Genomic DNA, 18,293 nt, shown 5'->3' on the forward strand with positions numbered 1-18,293 from the left:
ACGTCCAAGATTACTACATTTAAATCTGCGCGTGGATTAAAACAAATTCCTAGTAGAACAACATACTTTTTAATTAAACCAATAATAATCACTCTCATACATGACTTAAAAAATGGATGAGATCTTTGAAATTATTGATCTATTTGGTAACTTTCGAAATGTAATTTATAATCCAAGGTGCTATTTTGGAACATGTCACTACAAAGGGTGCAGTATGCATAGGTATGGGCGAAATCAAATTTGGGCTGGCAAAATACGCTTAATTCCCAAATTTTACGTTATATCTCTTTACACAACTTTGCACGCAAAAAACTGGCTCATGTAGAAAATGATACACCAAGAGATGTTTTCTGCTCGAACTAGTCTCCTGTCAGTATCTGACAACGTGCGCTCTAGCATAGAAAATTAATGTAAGTATCAGTTGTCTGTGAAAGAATCATTTTGCAAAAGGTTTATGGCACTTCATTAAATTTCACGATTTATCACACCCTTAGTTATGTGTATATCACATAGAGATTCTTTGAAAAAGAAGGTTCATTTGGAAACTAAGATGTGTGGATTAGCAGTATTTAATATTTTAAAAAATGGCCAGAAGCAATCATCACATCGAAGGCTGGGAGGAGTGAATTATTTTAATACTAAATGTCTAGAAAGCACTCCTCAGGTAAACCATACTCCTCAACAGATCTTGACGTTCAGTTGACATCTTGCATTTTTCCTATTTCATCTGCTTAAGGTGAGGACACAATGTAGAGAGTCGCTTGTTCTTATTCAAATCCTCTGTATGAAAAGTGTACTTTTGCTTTGACAGTCAAGTTTTTAGTCTGCTGATCACAAGTTGCAAACTTGTGAGGTTGCATCTCGTCGCGAGTCGAGGCCCGCTATAAGCCCATAGCAGCTGAGGTCCATGGTGTGTGTGGCGGTCAGCGGTTTCTTGTCCTCCGCGTGAATTCTGTAGGAATCCAGCACTTCAATCAGCTCGGCAAACCTTGGCCTCTTTCGAGATTTCCACTGCCAGCAGCTACTCATGACGTCAAACCTGTGGTTAAAGGTGGACAGAAAAGCAACACTGTCAGGTACGCCTTTCTCCTAAAGTTCAAAGCTTGGTGTCAGAAAGAACTGGAGAAGCTTGGAGAAAGTCTACCCATAAGATCAGAGCAGCAGCTAGATTTTTGGGAATGAAAGTTATGAAACATAAGGCTAGAATAGTGAGGGTCAATTAACTTTGTTGGAAGTCTAAATACTACCCTACACAAAAGATGTGGATGTAAATGACTTCCAGAACGTGGATAACAGGAGGAGTCAGTTGCCAGCTGGGAGGTTGCCTGGAATCCTCACGCTTTCTTAGACATTTCAATTTTGAGAATAAAGTAAGGTCAGAACAGCTAATTGTCCCCGATTTAAGCAGAAAAAAAGGAGAGAGGGGCTGGAGGGGATGTCAAAGTGTAATATTAGTTAACATGAAAAGCTAAGAATTTTTCAAAGATTTCTAAGATGCGAGTCACATTTTAAACACAGAGCAGTCCATGAAATTCTATGGCTTATTTGGCTTTTTCCGCCAAGATGACCTTAACTGAAGTAATGAGCAGTGGAAAAATTGTTTAAGTTCTAAAATAAACTATATCAAAAAGTGTAATTACAAAAACGAACAATAATACAGCAAACCACACGCATCTATACAAATCATTAAAAGGCATACAACATACCAAATGTGTCAACACAAATCATTGAAGTCAATTAAAAATGTGGCTACAGATTTACAAATAGACATTCGATCTCAATTCAGAAACCTCTATGTAAGTCTGACTTCATTTTCGATTGTGAAACTGGCTTCAAATTTAAACAATTGCTTTTTCCTTGGCTCTTCCATACTTTTACAATAAAACATTAGGTGCAACAAGCATTCCGGTAACCTAATTTAAAAAACGGCATATAAACCTATCCCAATGAACTCCCCACCGTTTTCCTGCTACATCCAAAGTGCATCTATGGCCAAAGCACACAAGCACAAAGAGTTTACGACTGGCGAGATCAGAAAAGCAATGACAGAGCAATGCTTATTTTGAAAATCCTAATTTTTGTATTTTCTGATAGAGCGCATAAAAGGTTTTGATGCTATGGCATTGAGGTCATAGGGAAGCGGCCAAGACCAGATCCATTTTTTTTAACAGCGAATTTGAAAATTGAAAATCCGATTGTGGAATAAACACCCGTTGCATTGATATTCAGCCATTCTTGACAGAGTCTTACATAATTGCCATATGGCCCTACTTCCCACTTTATCAGATACGTTTTTATCCATGCTTTTTGCGGGCATGCCAGACTGAGATAAAGCAGGTTAAAACTTGTTGATGTGCCCTTGACCAGCTTGGTGCTATTTTGAATTCTGGACTAATACCTCTATTGAAGTAGTTCATCTGAATCAAAACACACAGCACTAGACTTTCCCTTTCATTAGTTATTTTTTTCCAAGAGAGAGACCTGACTTTACATCATTATGTTATTAGATATATAATCTTGGCATGGCGGACTCTCAAAAGTGGGCGCAAAGATAGACTCCTAAACCTGCAAGTAAAACGCAGGAGATCATTGGCAAATCTTGACATAGTACTGGGTGTCATACAACCTTTGCTGTAACCAGATTCCAAGGTATTAAAAAATTAAGTATTGTGTAAAGGTTAAAAAGGGCCATGGAATTTTTTCTTTGCCATTGCCTTTCAGTAGCAGGTTGGAAGCTACTACATTCACTCACCATTGGCTGAGGCAGCTCACTCATTATGGCATTCGGATTGCACCCCATCTCTTTCCCCACCATTATTCAAAAGGGATGGTGGTGTGCAGTGTTGCCTCTATGGCCCTTCTCCAGACTCTAGTAATTTCATGGGGAAAATAGGAAACTGTTCATGCATAATGGTCCAGTGGTCCAAGTTCTGCCCATCAGACATGCACAGTTTGTTTAGTTTCCTGATACCGGAAACTCAGATTTGTTGGAGAGAAGTAGCTAGAAAATATGTCCCACAAGATGACTGATCTTAGACACTGTGCAGAATATGGCATATGTTATTTTATATGTTTTCGAAGAGTCACAACACCCTCTCCTCACCCATTACCTATGAAGCGGATAGAGGAAAAGAAAAAGGTAAAATACAGTTTTACGCTCTGTATAACCTAAATATGACTGTAAAGCCACAAGTATATACTTATTCTTCTTGCTGTATGTATAAATAATTTCACCAGGTGGGTAGTTAGTAGTTAAGGAACCTGCCGCCTCCTTCCTTCTTCACCCCATCTTTTTTATGTGTAATTTAACAATTCCAACAGGATTTTTAACCACTATTCTCCTTCTCCCTAAAATATACGGTTATATATACACATACAAATTGACTAATCCAAGAGGGAGTCTCATGCAAACTTATGTTGGGTTATTTGAAATTGTATATAATGCAAAAAAGAAAATAAGATATGACTGGTCTATTAACTATGCACTTTTCTTCAACAAATACAGGCTCAATGTAAGCTGCTGTTATTTACAATACAATTATAATAATAATATAATAATAATCCACATTTGTAAAGCGCACAATCACCCGTAAGGGTCTCTAGGCGCTATCTGGAAGATTAAGTAAGCTATTGCCCAGAGTCACATGGTGCTGGGCTAACCTGCCACTGGTGCCGGGGATCAAACTGTGATCCCAGATTCCGGAGTCAGTCGCCCTAGCCACGGCGCCACACCTCTCCCTCATTATCTGTATGAAGACACATCAGCACATACCTAGACATCACAACAAGGGATCTGTTCATCTCTGAAGTAGGCCCTGATGAAGGCTTGGGGCCTTTTGGCCAATAGAGGCTGAACATGTTGACTGTACACAAGTGATGCTAAGGACAATTTAAAAATCCAAACAACATCACCACTTCACTTTTTAATCTTACCCCTATATACTGCACTTATATTAAACATAAATCTTTAGCTATAGGAGGTTATTGTATCTTTCACAACATAGATCCCACTAGTACCTTCCATCAAGAGGAGGCAGTACTCACCTAGGGAAGTGAGTACTTAGGTGCGAAACCTAATGATGATGCCGCCTGATACTACACCATAGCAGTGACCACTTAACACCAGCAGTGGCCAATATTGGTTGAGAGGTTCAGGTAGATAACTGATACACCAAGACACCAGTAAATCATTAGGCTCACTCTCTTTTGTTTAAGATAGAAATATGTCCCACAGTTTCCCAACAGAGAGCTAATGTCATAGTTCTAGGACTAATAGCAAACACCACATCACATTTAAAGAGTGATTTAAAGAGTGATTTACTGTGCAGGGCCTTCACTCACTCCTTGCACTGTCACTCACACTGTGTATGTAACATAAGGACTGAAGTACAATCGGACCGATACCCAGTGCCAAAGATTGTGAGGGAGAGGTATATCAGCTGGAGCATGATGCATGAAACCGGTCACCGGAAAGTAAATATATATATATATTTTTTTTTTACGTGAACGCTGGTATGTTGTGTATGGGTGTGTGCATGTGTGTGTGTGTGTGTGTGTCAGTTCATGTGTAAGTATGTGCATGTGTGAGTTTATGGATATGTGTTGTGCCTATTCACACATCATATAAGGCTGGCTGTGGCATAATAGACATAATCCTTGGCATAGTGGTGGTACCCATAGAATGATAGTGCCCTCCATGGTAAAATCCTAGCCTTTTCCTAATAGTGGTAATTCCTGAAATTTTATGGCTATCCATCGTATGTTAGTCATGAGCATGGAAAATATTGACACTGATGAAACATCTGTAATTCTTGCCAGATTATAAGCATTAAAACACACCCCTGATAAAATTCTGTTGATGGAATAATGGTAGTAATTCCTGGCTACTGTGGGAATCCAAGCCAAGATGCACACGATTATTACACTGCTGACCTTGCAATGATGAATGATGTAGGTATTCATGCTGATGCCAAACCCTGGAATAGTGCCCACCCTGGAATGTTGGGGGTAACTCTTCTTATACTGTGCACATTCATTGCCTCATGATATCCACTTAAAGTATAATGCTTGCTCTGGAATAATAGTGGTAGGTACTGACATAGTGTCTGACGTCACTGCATGACTGCGCCCACTGTAGCAATAATGAAGGCCCTGGCAACACCGTGCTAAATAATGGCATACTGGGGCCATCCCCATGGATAATGCTTGCCTCGGCATATTAATGGTAAATGCTGAATAGTATGAACATCAATGATAGTGCCCATCTCAGTATATGGTTGTCCTGGCATAATGACAGTGATTCATGGCCAACTGCGGACTTCAATAGCATGATGATACCCATTACTGATAAAATGATGGCTCTTGTATACTGTGTCAATTTGTGGCACATAGTTGGCATTCATCACATGGTGATGCCAACATCTATATATGGATGGTCCTAGCATAATGATGGTGGTTTCTGGTGAATTGTGGACATCCATGGCTCAATGGTGCCTACCATGGGACAAGGCTGACTTTAGCATAATGGTGCTAAAACTTGCCATAATGCGGAAATCCATGCCATGCTGATTTTCAATGCTAGTGTAATAATTGTCCTAGAATAATTTTGTTAATTTCTAGCATTTGGGCGAGTCCAAGGCATAGTGGTGCCTACCCCCGCTATAGCGCGCTTGTCCTGGCATGAAGATGCTGAATTCTGGCACACTGAGAGCAACCTTGGAATTATACTCGCCTCTGGATTAAGGCTCCAATGGTATACTATTGGTAATGGCATAACATGTTTTGCAGTTGGGGGCGTGGCTTGAGCGCCATCGAGCATGGATGTGTGAGCTGAAAGCTCTGTGTCGGTCTCGATAATTATCCTGCTAGAGTGACTCCCCTGGCGGTGTTTGCGTCCTGAGGAGGGCCCCCCAGGGCTGAGAGGCGCCCACGCACTTCTTGGGTGTGAACGGAGGGTCCCGGCTGCAGCGGGAGAGGCGACTGGTGCAGCTCCACCCAGAGGGCCCGGCCTTCTTGATCTCGGCCGGTGGCAGGCCTCACATCCCCGGCCTGCAGTGACCGCAGGGCCATCGGGGAAGGAGAGCACTCTGGTGACGGCGAGGCGCGACATTGGAGTAGAGCATGGGCGCTGCCCACGCATTGAGCGGACTCACCGGCGGGAGCGGACCAAGCAGTGTAGCCGGCGATGACCAGGGAGATGCCCAGAGTACTGCAGGCCACGGAATAAGTCCCTGAAGGGTGAGGAGCGCGGAGCGACTCAGGAGGCGCCATCCCAAAGGGCGGCCGGTCCTGCAGCTGAGAGTCGGCGCTGTTGGATAGCGGGACGCGCTATGGTGTCAACGCCCTGATCCGGGGGCCTGTTATCGGCGGCTGCGGGGGTGGTCCTGAACATAACAGGAGACCGAGGCAGCGTAAACTTTGCGAGGGCCCTAATCTGAACAACGCCCTCTCGAGCCCTCGCTCCCTGTCGGCCGGTAAAGAGGGGAGTCCGGGGCCACAGTAGAACTATACCAAATAAAGAAGCCTCCCAGTGAACTAAGGCCTGGTGATTGAAGGCTCAGCCCCCGGACGAACGGACAAAGTGGGGAAGGCCTGGGGTGACAGAGTCGGCCATGCAGCAGAAGAGAAGGGTGCTGTGGTGGCGGCGGCTTCACTTGCCCCCGCCTTGTAGGACATCATCTTGCGGACATACCCGACTTTGCAGCGTTGGGGCCGTGGGCCTGCTTGAGGGCGGACCCGGGCCCTTTTGAGGATGGCCGCAGTATAACTGGTATACAGTTTGTAGCAGTGACTGCGACGTTCACGGGAGGTACTCCTTAGCTGCATAGAGGGCGACTGCAGTGACCAGAACACCACCGCGGCAGGGGGAAGCTAGACCTTGGAACACCAAGGGCGGGTAACTGGAGAAGTCGCTTTCCTGGCCTGTGACGACCGTCGGCTTTGGCTTCCATTTGGTACCTGGTGGACTGCGGGCCACCCTGTGAGGCCACTGGCCACCCGCCCCCACGAACCCAACGGGGGGTGGCTGGTGGGTAGACACCTGTCCCCGAAGAGGGTAGCTGGAGGTCCTGGGCCTTTGCTCTGGGTGCTGGCGTTCTGCCCTGGGGCTGGATCATGGGGAACCGCATCAGAAGCCGGGGGTGGTACCGGCGGACCAGGTTGAGGACTCACCCGAGAATCAGGAACAGAGCTCGACCGGAAGCCTAACCACAGGGTTGCAACAACAACAGATGGACCAGATCCTCAAGGCTATATCGGACACATAAGAGGCGCTACGCCATGATATTGCGCAGGTGTCGACAAGCCTAGGATTACTAGGGGCAGATCATGGTAAGCTAGCTGACCGTGTCAAAAACACAGAGCTGGTGCTGGAAAAGCTGGAACCGGCCCAAAAGGCGACGGATGCCACGATGGGCGACCTATTGCACAGAGTACAGCTGCTGGAGAGGAGGGCTGAGGATGCAGAAGGGCGCAACAGGCGCAATAACATACGGGTGGTGGGCCTACCCAAAAAAGTTGAGGGGTTGATATGGTCTCCTATCTAGAGGCATGGCTGAGTGATTTGTTTGTCCCTGAGGGGCTGACACACTTCTACACGTTGGAGAGGGCCCATCGAGTGCCAGCCCGACCACCAGCGCCAGGTCATCCCCCGCGTCCTGTGTTTGCGCGTCTGTTGCATTTCAGGGACCGTGACATCATACTGCGGAATGCCCTGTCGTCTGGCCCATATAAAATGGACAATGCCTCAGTCTCCCTTTACCCTGACTACTCACAAGAGGTTCAACGGAACCACTTTTCATTCCTAGCGGTCAAAAGGGCTCTCCGTGGTGAGGGTGTGCAGTATTCCCTTTTATTTCCGGCACGCTTGAAGGTGATGGTAGACGGGGCAGCGACCTTTTTTGACACGCCAGAAGACGCATGGCAATGGCTTGAACAGTATCATGCAGGCACGGATGAGGAGGTTTCCATGTACAAGACCTGACCGACACGCAAAGGCGGTGCGATTGTTGTCCAGCTCGGTTAGTGTAGGGTCACCTCCTCTACCTCACATATCTTGTGAGATTCTGGTTGCTACCAGAGTATCACCATCAGCGGGGAATGGGTTTGGATGGGTAACAACGGTTTGTCGCCTGTTCTGGGGAAGGGTGGGTTGAGGGTTAGTTGGGGATGTTTTGAGTTGTGGGGGTTTGTCAGTGTGCCCCTTAGGATGTGCTGGGTTGTGCTCTGTTGTATGACTGCTTAAGGCGACCCGACTTGGACTAAAATGTATCACCCGGAATGTGCGAGGGCTGAACTCTATGAGGAAGCTTTATAAAGTACATGCATATTTAGTCCGCAGGGGGATCCAGGTGGCCTTTCTACAGGAAACACACATTGACCAGGCTGAGGGACGGGCGCTGCAGAGGAGATGGAGGGGACAGCTATTGTATACCACTTACTCTGTGTTTGCCAGGGGGACCTTGATTTGGGTGCGTGCAGGAGTTCCCTTTCAACCCATGAACACGATGGTAGATTCAGAAGGGAGATTTGTGGCGGTGCTGATGGCCCAAAAGGCAGAGTTTTTACATTTTGCAGTGTCTACGCTCCAAACTCTGAACAAACCGCTTTCTTTTCAAGGCTTTCTGGGAGGTTGGCGTCTTTTTTGGTAGGCACAGTGTTTATGGGGGAGATTTTAATTCTGTTACGGATGTGGAGTTAGATCGTTCTCATCCCCCATTGGCCCAATCAGTGGTACGTAGAGTGGCTAAGGCGAGGCGAGAATGGCAGGAGGAATGGGGCCTTACGGATGCCTGGTGGACACATCACCCCACGGATAGGGAATACTCATTCTATTCGGTACCCCATGACCTACAAGTACGTCTTGATAGCATCTTATGTACCCCGGGAGCCCAGGAACTCACGCACCATAGTGAATATCTGATGAGGACAATCTCGGATCATAACCCTTGTTTGATCACAGTCCTCTGGTTGCTGCAGCGGCAGGCGGTCCCAACATGGCGACTGAACCCAATGGCGTTGGAAGACCCAGTATTTTGTGCCGAGGTCAGGGAGGGAATCAAATGTTATTTTATAGAAAACTCAGGGACAGCGACGATTAAAGCTTATGAGTGGGATGCCTTCAAACCTATGGTGCGGGGAATGTGTTTCTCGTCCACGGCGAGGACGCGTAAGACTTTGTTACACGACATAGAACAGGAGGAGGCTTGCCTGCGCCAGGCGGAAAAAGAGTGTCACACGACCGCGGGCGGACGGGAGAAGGTAATGGCGGCGCGGGAGAAGGTGGTCACTCAGGTAGAGCGGCTTCGCTGCTTTGACTACAGAGAACATATGGGTCGAGCGCATGCTGAGAGCGACAAGGTGGGAACGCTACTGCCTGGCTGGCCAATTCAGCTGTCAGGGGAACCCCAATAGTATCGCTAGCCACGCCAACTGGGTGTTTGGTCTACTCACAGAGAGAGGTCAATGATCAATTTCTGGATTATTATACATCGCTTTACCAGAGTAGGATGAAGGTGCCGCCTAATGGTCTTGACACTTTCCTGGAAGTGGCACAGTTGCAGCGATTGAAACCGGAGCATAGTGTCAAGTTAGGTGCAGTTATTTAGCTGGGAGAGATCTGGGTAGCAGTTCAACACATGGTCAGAAGAAAGACACCGGGGGCTGACGGCCTGCCGGGGGAGGTTTATGCAACATATATAGACCTCCTCGCGCCACAGTTACGCACAGTATACAGAGAGGCGTGGGAATTGGGCAGGTTGCCGCAGTCCACCAGAGAGGCGATCATAGTGCCACTGCTGAAGAGGAGCGGAATACCCACTTCTAGATCAGCGTACCGTCCACCCTCGATGCTCACGGTGGATTATAAGGTGCTGAGCAGGATCTTGGCCATTCAGCTCTGAGATCATATGAGTACACTTGTGCACCCGGATCAATCGGGCTTTATTCCCGCTCAAAATACTGCGACGTGCATACGGCGGCTGATACGGATCATGGGGGAGAGGGGTGAGGACTCATTGGGAGTGGTAGTGCTATCGGTGGATATCGAAAAGGCATTCGATAGTGTGGAGTGGCCATACCTGTTTCGGGTGCTGAAGGACTTTGGTCTGGGAGATAATTTTATACGTTGGACACAGCTGTTATACAGCTCCGCTACAGCCAGGGTTCGCACCGGGCGCTCCATATCTGAGGCGTACCAGGTAGAGAGAGGTACCCATCAGGGCTGTTCTTTATCTCCTCTATTATTTGCACTAGCGATCGAACCACTGGCAGCGCATGCTTGACGGGGACGGTATTACGAGGGGGTTTTGCTGCGCAGAGAGATTCATTATGTCTCCCTGTACGCGGAGGACCTCTTATTGTACTTCGCTGATGCAGAGGATTCCGTGCGGGGTGCTCGGGCCCTTCTCCGGGAGTTTGGCCAATTATCAGGACTGCGGGTGAACTGGACTAAGACCTGTCTGTTTCCCTTAACTCCGGAAGGCCCACAGCCCTTGACACTGGAGGACCTACGTTGGGAGTCTGAGTGCTTGCCGTACCTGGGCGTTCGCATATACCATGCCCACTCTGACCTTTTGGAAGGAAATGTAGGTGGTGCGATGAGGGGGATCAAAGGTAGCATGGGGTTTTGGCGAACCCTTCCGCTGTCGGTGGCTGGGAGAATAGCGCTCCTAAAGATGGTGGTCCTCCCACAGTTGCTGTACTTCTTCCGTAGTTTGCCAGTATGGATCCCTGTGTCCTTTTTCAAGACGCTGCGGACAATGGTGATAGGGTTTGTTTGCGGCTCTGGCAGAAGGTGAGTAGTGCTGAACACCCTGATGCGACCGCGGGAGGAGGGGGGGTTGGCAGTCCCAGATTTCGAGTGGTACTACTTAGCGGCGCAGCTGCAGTGGCTTACACATGTGGTACCGCGCGAGTTTAGAGGCCCAGATGGGCCGCAGGGTAGAGTTATTCCTCACCACGTGCTGTCATTCATAGTGCTTCAGCAAAAACGTAGGTTGGACCAACTCACTCTTGAGGAGTGCACCATCCGTCAATGCTGGCTGCGCAGCCAGAAACGAGCGGGGTGTCCGGACCTGTACGCTCCAGAAATTCCCTTGGGCATGTGCACTGCCATTCCACATGGTGGAGACTGGTCAGCCCTGGCAGGTTGGGAGGAGCGCAGAGTCCACATGATTGGGGACTTATATAGGGACGGCGTCCTGTTACCTTTCCAAGATTTGCAGAGCACCTTTGATCTACCAAGGGGAGATTTTTTACTACACGCTGCCCTTGTGGCGGGAATCCAAAAACAGTGGAAGATGGGAATGTTGGAGCCCCCAACATCGTTGGGCTGTCAATACGTCACGATGGCCGCAGGCACATTCAAGGCTATCACCTCTTTATATAGGAGACTGGCAATGGAGGGGCTTCCACCCCTGGATAGGCTAAAGAGTAAATGGGAGGAGGACCTTAGGAAGCCCATACCTGAGACGACATGGCCACAGCTCATGAGGAGGGCCTGGAAAGGTACGCGCAACGCCAGGTTTCAACTAGTTCAATTTTTCACGTTGCTCAGGGCTTATTTACCACCGGTTAAAATTCAACAAACTTTTGGGGGAACTCATTCGCTGTGCCCCCGGTGTAACGTGAAGGGTGCTGATTTTGATCATATGTTTTGGTCCTGCGCGGGACTGGGTTCTTCTTGGACGGAAGTGGTGACATGTAGAACCGGGAAACACACCCGCCACAAAAATTACTAGCAAGTTGTACGATTTGGGGCTGATAATGGCAAAAAGGGAACTCACCATGCATTGGAAGTCAAGAGCGGGACCTAGCTTTCAGAGATGGTGAGGGAGTTTTTTTTATTGGGCGAGCAGCGAAGGGACGCTCCGTCTACAGTTAACCAGGCGCTCCTCCAATGATAAGGCACTAGAAGCAGCAAGAGCGTGGGGTGCACTGGTGGCGGAGCTCCAGTCACCAATGGAGGCTGACGAGAAGGATGGAGGGGACGTACCGGCATACCAGGAACCAGAGACCAGGGCTGGGAACACGGGGGAGCATACTGGGGGTGGGGACACCTGGACACATGCAGACAGGAGTCAGCATAGACGCACTAGGTTGAGAAGTATTGTGGAATCAGTGTGGGGGCTCAGAGCACACCTAAATAGCTAAATGGAACCACCTGTTTTCCAAGACCGACGATGCTGCAGTCATCCATCGGTTGGAGTTGGATGTCTGAGCACAAAGGGTTTCTGTCATTTAATTGGGGGGGTAGGAGAGGGCATACTGACTAGGGGGGGTGGGAGTAGAGGGGGAAGCGGTTGAGGGGGCTAGGAGAGGGTTGTTGGGAAATGGATACTCCTGATTTATATTTTTAATGATTGGATCATCGATGCAATGGTCCTGACTGTAATGTTGGATTGTTAATAAGATGACTGAAGAAACTTAATAAAAAATTGTTTTAAAAAAACAAACATGTTTTGCAGTTTTTTATAGTGCACACTTGGCACAAGGTCATCTGAGTTTTTTACAAATGAATCATAGGTTACACATTTTTTTCAGGCAAGAGAGAAATTAAGTAATTTGCTCAGAATCACCAGATATTGAGCTGAGGCCTGGATTCGAACCTGGTTCCCCAGTTCCAATGACAGCATCTCTAGTTACTTGGCCTCAAATGTTACACATAGCCTTTGTGATGGTACGTACATCAAGGAAGTTTGAATTATTTACATATATAGTGAAACTAACAGATTGATTTTGGTAACATTAGCCAATATCTATGTATGTATCTGGCAATGAGACCATGTAGTATGAAGGCACTAAAAATCATGTCTAACTAATGACATTTCTTGGTTTTAAATGGTATCCTTCATACAGATGTAGTATTTTTTATTGTAACAGATGTTCTTTCAATGTACCTTTGAAGTCCTGGAGCATGTTTGAGGCATGAATGGCTGATGGTATGGCATTCCAGCGCAGGGGCGCAGCCAGAAAATTAAAAAGGCCCCCACTTCGAATTAAAGCACTGATGTCACCAAGCAAACAAAGCAAATGATCCAAACTCTCCCTAGAAAAGCCTCCTTGTCTCTTCCATCCATGCATCTATCTATTCATTATTTCATCCTTCCTTCTACCTACTGCTATCCACTATTTCACCTTTACATTCTGTCATCCATTCATTCTTTCCTCATTCAGTCATTTCCATTCCATCCATCCATCCACCCAATCTTCCATCCATCCATCCTTCTATCCATCCACTCTGCCATCCATCATCAGTTCATCCATCCACTCTGTTATCCATCCATTTACCCACTTTGCCATCCTTCCACCTATTCTGCCATCTATCCATTCACTCTACCATCAATTCTGCCATCCATCCTTCATCCACCCTTCAGCCATTCATCCACCCTCCATTGTCAACTCTTCCATCCATCCATTCCAACACCCATCCAATCTGCCATTTGTCCATCAATCCATCCACTCTGCTGCCATCCACTCTGCCATGCACCATTCCACTCTGCCATCCATCAATTCTGCCATACATTCCTCCATTCTGCCATACATGCATTCACTCTGTCATCCATCCACTTGTCCATTCATCCATCTATTAATTCATCATCCATTCATCAACTCTTCTATCCATCCATCCACTCTGCCATTCATCCATCAATCCATCAAATTTGCTATCTATCCGTTTATTCGCTTAGACACCCATCCATTCACTCATCTATTCATCCACCCAGCCATCCAAGCATCAGTCCATCCATTTACTCTGCCATCCTTTCACCTGTCCATCCACTATCCATCCAACCCTTTACTTTGCCATCCTTTCCCATTTCCATACAGCTATCATTCACTCATTTTTTCATCCACCTATCCAAACACATACTTATTCATCCACCTGCTCATTCACTCATACTTCCCCCTTCCTGCCCATATCCCTGCTTTCTTTCCCTATACTAGCCACCCTGGAGTTGTTTTTCCTGCTTCTGCTGCTCTTCTATTTCCTCTGCATTCCAGTGTTAACAATGAGATTTTGCCTGTGGAGCTGCAGACAGAAGAGGCCCATTAAGAACCCTTGTTGTAGCTGGTACAGAGGGGGGTTCACTAGGCCCCTGTTCCAGTGGAAAAGGTCTGACATGTAGCGAGCAAAAGAATTGAAGGCGAAACATGGTAGTGTATGTGTAGTCAAAGGATTGCGTTTCATGGATCAAAGGCTACATGGTGGTGAGTTTACATAAACCATGTAAAGTCCTAGTTTTACTGGTGATTCTGAAGAGAAACCTATGTGTTACGTCAAAATGTCAGAGTCTAGCACAGTACCTAATAGCAATGTTTTCTCAGCAGCAGCAAATCATGGAACTGACTGCAAGCAAGTGGTGTGCTCCTTCTACAGAGATGTTGTCATGGCTGAATGAAAAGATCACTATTCAGCTAACCATGTACTGCATTGGGTGCTTCGGGGACATTACACCAGCTAGCAGATCAAAGCTCACCCTTTGCATCTATCCGGAGTTTCAAAAGATCCCATTGAGGGGAGGTGTGGCCTAGGAGCAGAGCTTCATACTGAAAATCGAGATCAAGCGAGATTGTACCCCTTCTGCTCCACTGGATGATCTGTCCTCCCTGAGCTCGCCTTAGGACACCTGCATTATTGTTTGACAGGTGTACCGCCCCAGTCAAACACCCAATCTGCCACTGTCTCCGAAGCAGGTCGCCCCCGGCAGGCGCCGGGCACTTGGAGCCAAAAGCCAGAATCCCACGGGGCTCACCACCGCCTCACCGGGTAAGTGAAAAAACAATAAGAGTAGTGGTATTTCACCGGCGGCCCAAGGGTCTCCCACTTATCCTACACCTCTCATGTCTCTTCACAGTGCCAGACTAGAGTCAAGTTCAACTGGACTTCTTTCCCCGCTGATTCTGCCACACCCATTCCCTTGGCTGTGGTTTCGCTAGATAGTAGGGAGGGACAGTGGGAATTTCATTCATCCATTCATGCGTGTCACTAATTAGATGATGAGGCATTTGGCTAGTTCTGTTCCACCACGTGATGGCTCATTCTGGGTTATTATGCTGCCCATCAACGTCAAATTAGTTTTGCTTCCAACAATACATTTGTTTGCTCCAGAGTACAGCCACACTTAAAACTGTCCTCACTGGAACTTGGATCACGTATAGGCCAGAGACAGTACACCCTCCAGCACTATTTCAACAATTGAAAATTGTCTATGAACAGTCCTGAGAAATTAAAGTATGATTAGCAGGACATCAATAATCAATGCGTGGTATGTAGTGATTATGTGTATGTAATTATTTGAGACCTATTCTTGGTTCACTTAATTTTGATCATTATGATGAACACATTTGTATCTAAATTGTTATAAGAACACATCCATAAAAATACACATCATTACTTGCACATCTAACTAGAAAATGCACATCTATAAAAATTCTAGAAAATTCACATCTATACTAATTCTTGTGTCAACTATAAACTATTATGTAACTGTTTAACCACATTTTATATATTAATGAATCAACATTTTAAAACAATGTTTTTATAAGGGTGACATGTGTGCTGCAAGATAGTGTACATCTCATAAGCTTGATATTTAATTGTCCATGACTACTTGGCACATTTTAAGAGTGTCCATTAAAGTATTCAGGCAAATATTTTTCTTGAATAGGAATGACATTTGCAGACCTAGATCAGCCAGAGCAACATCATTACATTGAGGCCAAATACCACGGCACCCAACAATAAAGCCACAACATTTTACAGTGTTACAGTTGGTAAGATTTTTGATTTGCTGTGACAGATCCTGATAGTATTTAACTTTACTCTAATAAAGGTATTTTGTGAGTTTTCATAACAAAGGAAAACATCAATCACTACAGCTGTACCATTTTCGGTAAACACGACATCTGGTTTTCGTAGTTCACCTTATTATTCTTAACATGAGGTTCCCTATATGCCACCCACCCACACCCTTTTGCTCTATGAATGAGCAATTCCAAAATATTGTTATGTCTTTTTATTCTTATGTACTTGGTTTTGGGACATGAAGCTGAAATATGTGAAATTGTTTTGCAAACATCTTTGCAGTACCTACATGTAGCAAATGTAGAATTTCTTCCCCTAGTGATGGTTTCTCTAGTATACAAGACATTTGCTTTCAACATCAGCACAGCTATGTACTGATTTTCTTTCACTTTGTTAAGCTTGCTGATCCAGAAATCTGAGGTTGGATTACTTGCTAAGTATTTTATACCATCGCCTTGGACAGGGAGATTTGCCCATTTCTCAAATTCTTCTTTTCTCCAATCATATTTTGCTAACAAATTCAACGGATAACTAAGAAACCTAGGGGCATATTACCAAGCAATAGCGATAATTATCGCTATTGCTTGGTTAGAGACAAAAATTTATTGCCGACCTGCGGCGATTTTTATCGCAGATAAACCTTGGTATTACCAAGGTTCATCGCAAATGCGATAAAATTCGGCCGCAATGCATGAATATCGCTGAAAAGACAGCGATATTCATGCATTACCGAGCTAATGCTCTTAGCCATGTTATCCACCTCCCATTCGATAACATGACTAAGAACTGCTCAGGGCAGGTGTTAGCTTTTGGAGATATTCGCGCTTAGCGCGAATATCTCCAAGTGTTGGTAATAGGAGATAGCGATGTTAGCGACTTTTTCCAGTCGCTAACATCTTGGCACGCCCACTTTTCATGTCATTAGTGATACATTTCTCTGACATGCTAAATGGGGCCCAAGATGGTCGCAATCTCCTACTAGCTGTCGCTAACTGGTGTTAGCGACAGCTAGGTAATAGGGAGATAATTTTATCTCCGCTTTATTGGCTTTTAAAGCCAAAACAGCGGAGACAACCCCCCTTGATAATATGCCCCCTACTATCTTAAATGTTGAGTTTGTGTGTTTTGATGATGTTATCAATTTTTTCATTGATTACTTCTCCTGCATACATAGATGAATGAGCTATGTACAGAGCTGGAGCTGCCCTGAGATATAATAGACAATTGACTTTGTTTAGACCAATTGTTGTACTTAGTTTTGGTATGCTGAGGCCCCCAAAGGATCTTTTCGAATAGAGACCATCAGATGTGTATGCAGGTAGGTGTAGAATATGTTTGACATACTTTTTTATTGTTTGATCCAGAGTGTTTAAGTTTTAGCTTCTGTTCCTGTCATTTCTAATTTAAATGACAGTTTGGGGATCAAGTACTGACACAGAATTTCTATTTTCTGTGAGGGCTTAAGTGGTAGATTATCAAGTTTTGTAGCCCAATTAACAATAAGCTCATTCATTTTGGTGTTGCTTGTATGGCTGGTGTGAGAATCAAAGTTCAATCCAAGGTATCTCTCACTTTCTCCTGGATGAATGTTTTCAATATTTTGTTTTTCAAATTGCCATGGTTTACAGTTGTTAATCAGGATGTTATCTTTATGGTGACATATAAAGTCCATGTGTCTTTTTCACATTACGTTTTAATCCTGTTGTTTTACTGAATTTTTCAATGATCATCAGATTTGTACTCATTCCTTTTCCGGTGTTGCTGAGCACTGCGATGTCATCAGCAAAAGCTAGAGCAGTGATTAGCTCAATGAGACCATTAGATCTGAATGTGCAGCCCTTGCCGTCTATCTGAAGATCAACGATCAGAGGATCCATGTCAATGTTAAATAGCAGTTGGGATAAAGAGTCACCTTGTTTAACTCCAGATTTCATTTTTGTTTTAGGAGTTGCTTTGTTGTTCTCTACCTTGAAAAATTTTGTTGAGTCAGCGTAATAGTCTTTTATTATGTCTCTGAAGTATGATGGAACTCTGTGCCTTGGAAGACTCTGTAAAATGTGACCATGGCTGAAAGAGTCAAAGGCTTTTGAGATATCTATGAACGCTACTGCTTGTGAGTTTCTGTTCTTTCATGCCCCTTTTATGATATTTTGCAGAAGAGTCAGATTTTTTAGACAAACTCTCACCTTCATGAAGCTTTTTTGTCTCATATTCAATTAAACAGAAAATGTGAGTCTTTTAGTTAGTATTTTTGTGAATAACTTGATGAATGCAGTATCGATGGTAATTGGTAGCCAATTACTGATTTGTTTAAGTTCGCTAATTGGTACATTCTTATGTATCAATATTGACAAGTTCTTTTTAATACTTTCTGGTACTCTTCTCACCGATAACCAAGATAATAACAATTCTGGGTAGCAGTCTTGGTTGCTTGTTATTCACGTTATTGAAGTAATTCAGGCCAATCTTATCAGGCCCCACTGCTTTCTTT

At 45.3% G+C, this 18,293-nt stretch overlaps 1 protein-coding gene across 2 annotated transcripts in view; it reads right to left on the bottom strand.

Annotated features, from left to right (window-relative positions):
- Positions 1–553: 553 nt before the first annotated feature.
- Positions 554–18,293, bottom strand: part of LOC147711508 (tyrosine-protein kinase STYK1-like) — a 346,279-nt gene continuing 328,539 nt past the window's right edge. For both annotated transcript variants that reach the window (XM_086922199.1, XM_086922198.1), the window contains exon 10: positions 554–1,039. In XM_086922199.1, coding sequence (XP_086778325.1) covers positions 832–1,039 — 208 coding nt within the window. In that variant the 3' untranslated portion in view covers positions 554–831. The remainder of the gene's footprint in view (positions 1,040–18,293) is intronic.

The sequence above is a fragment of the Lissotriton vulgaris genome, chromosome 5 (assembly GCF_964263255.1).
Source record: "Lissotriton vulgaris chromosome 5, aLisVul1.2, whole genome shotgun sequence".
In the NCBI taxonomy this organism is placed as follows: domain Eukaryota; kingdom Metazoa; phylum Chordata; class Amphibia; order Caudata; family Salamandridae; genus Lissotriton; species Lissotriton vulgaris.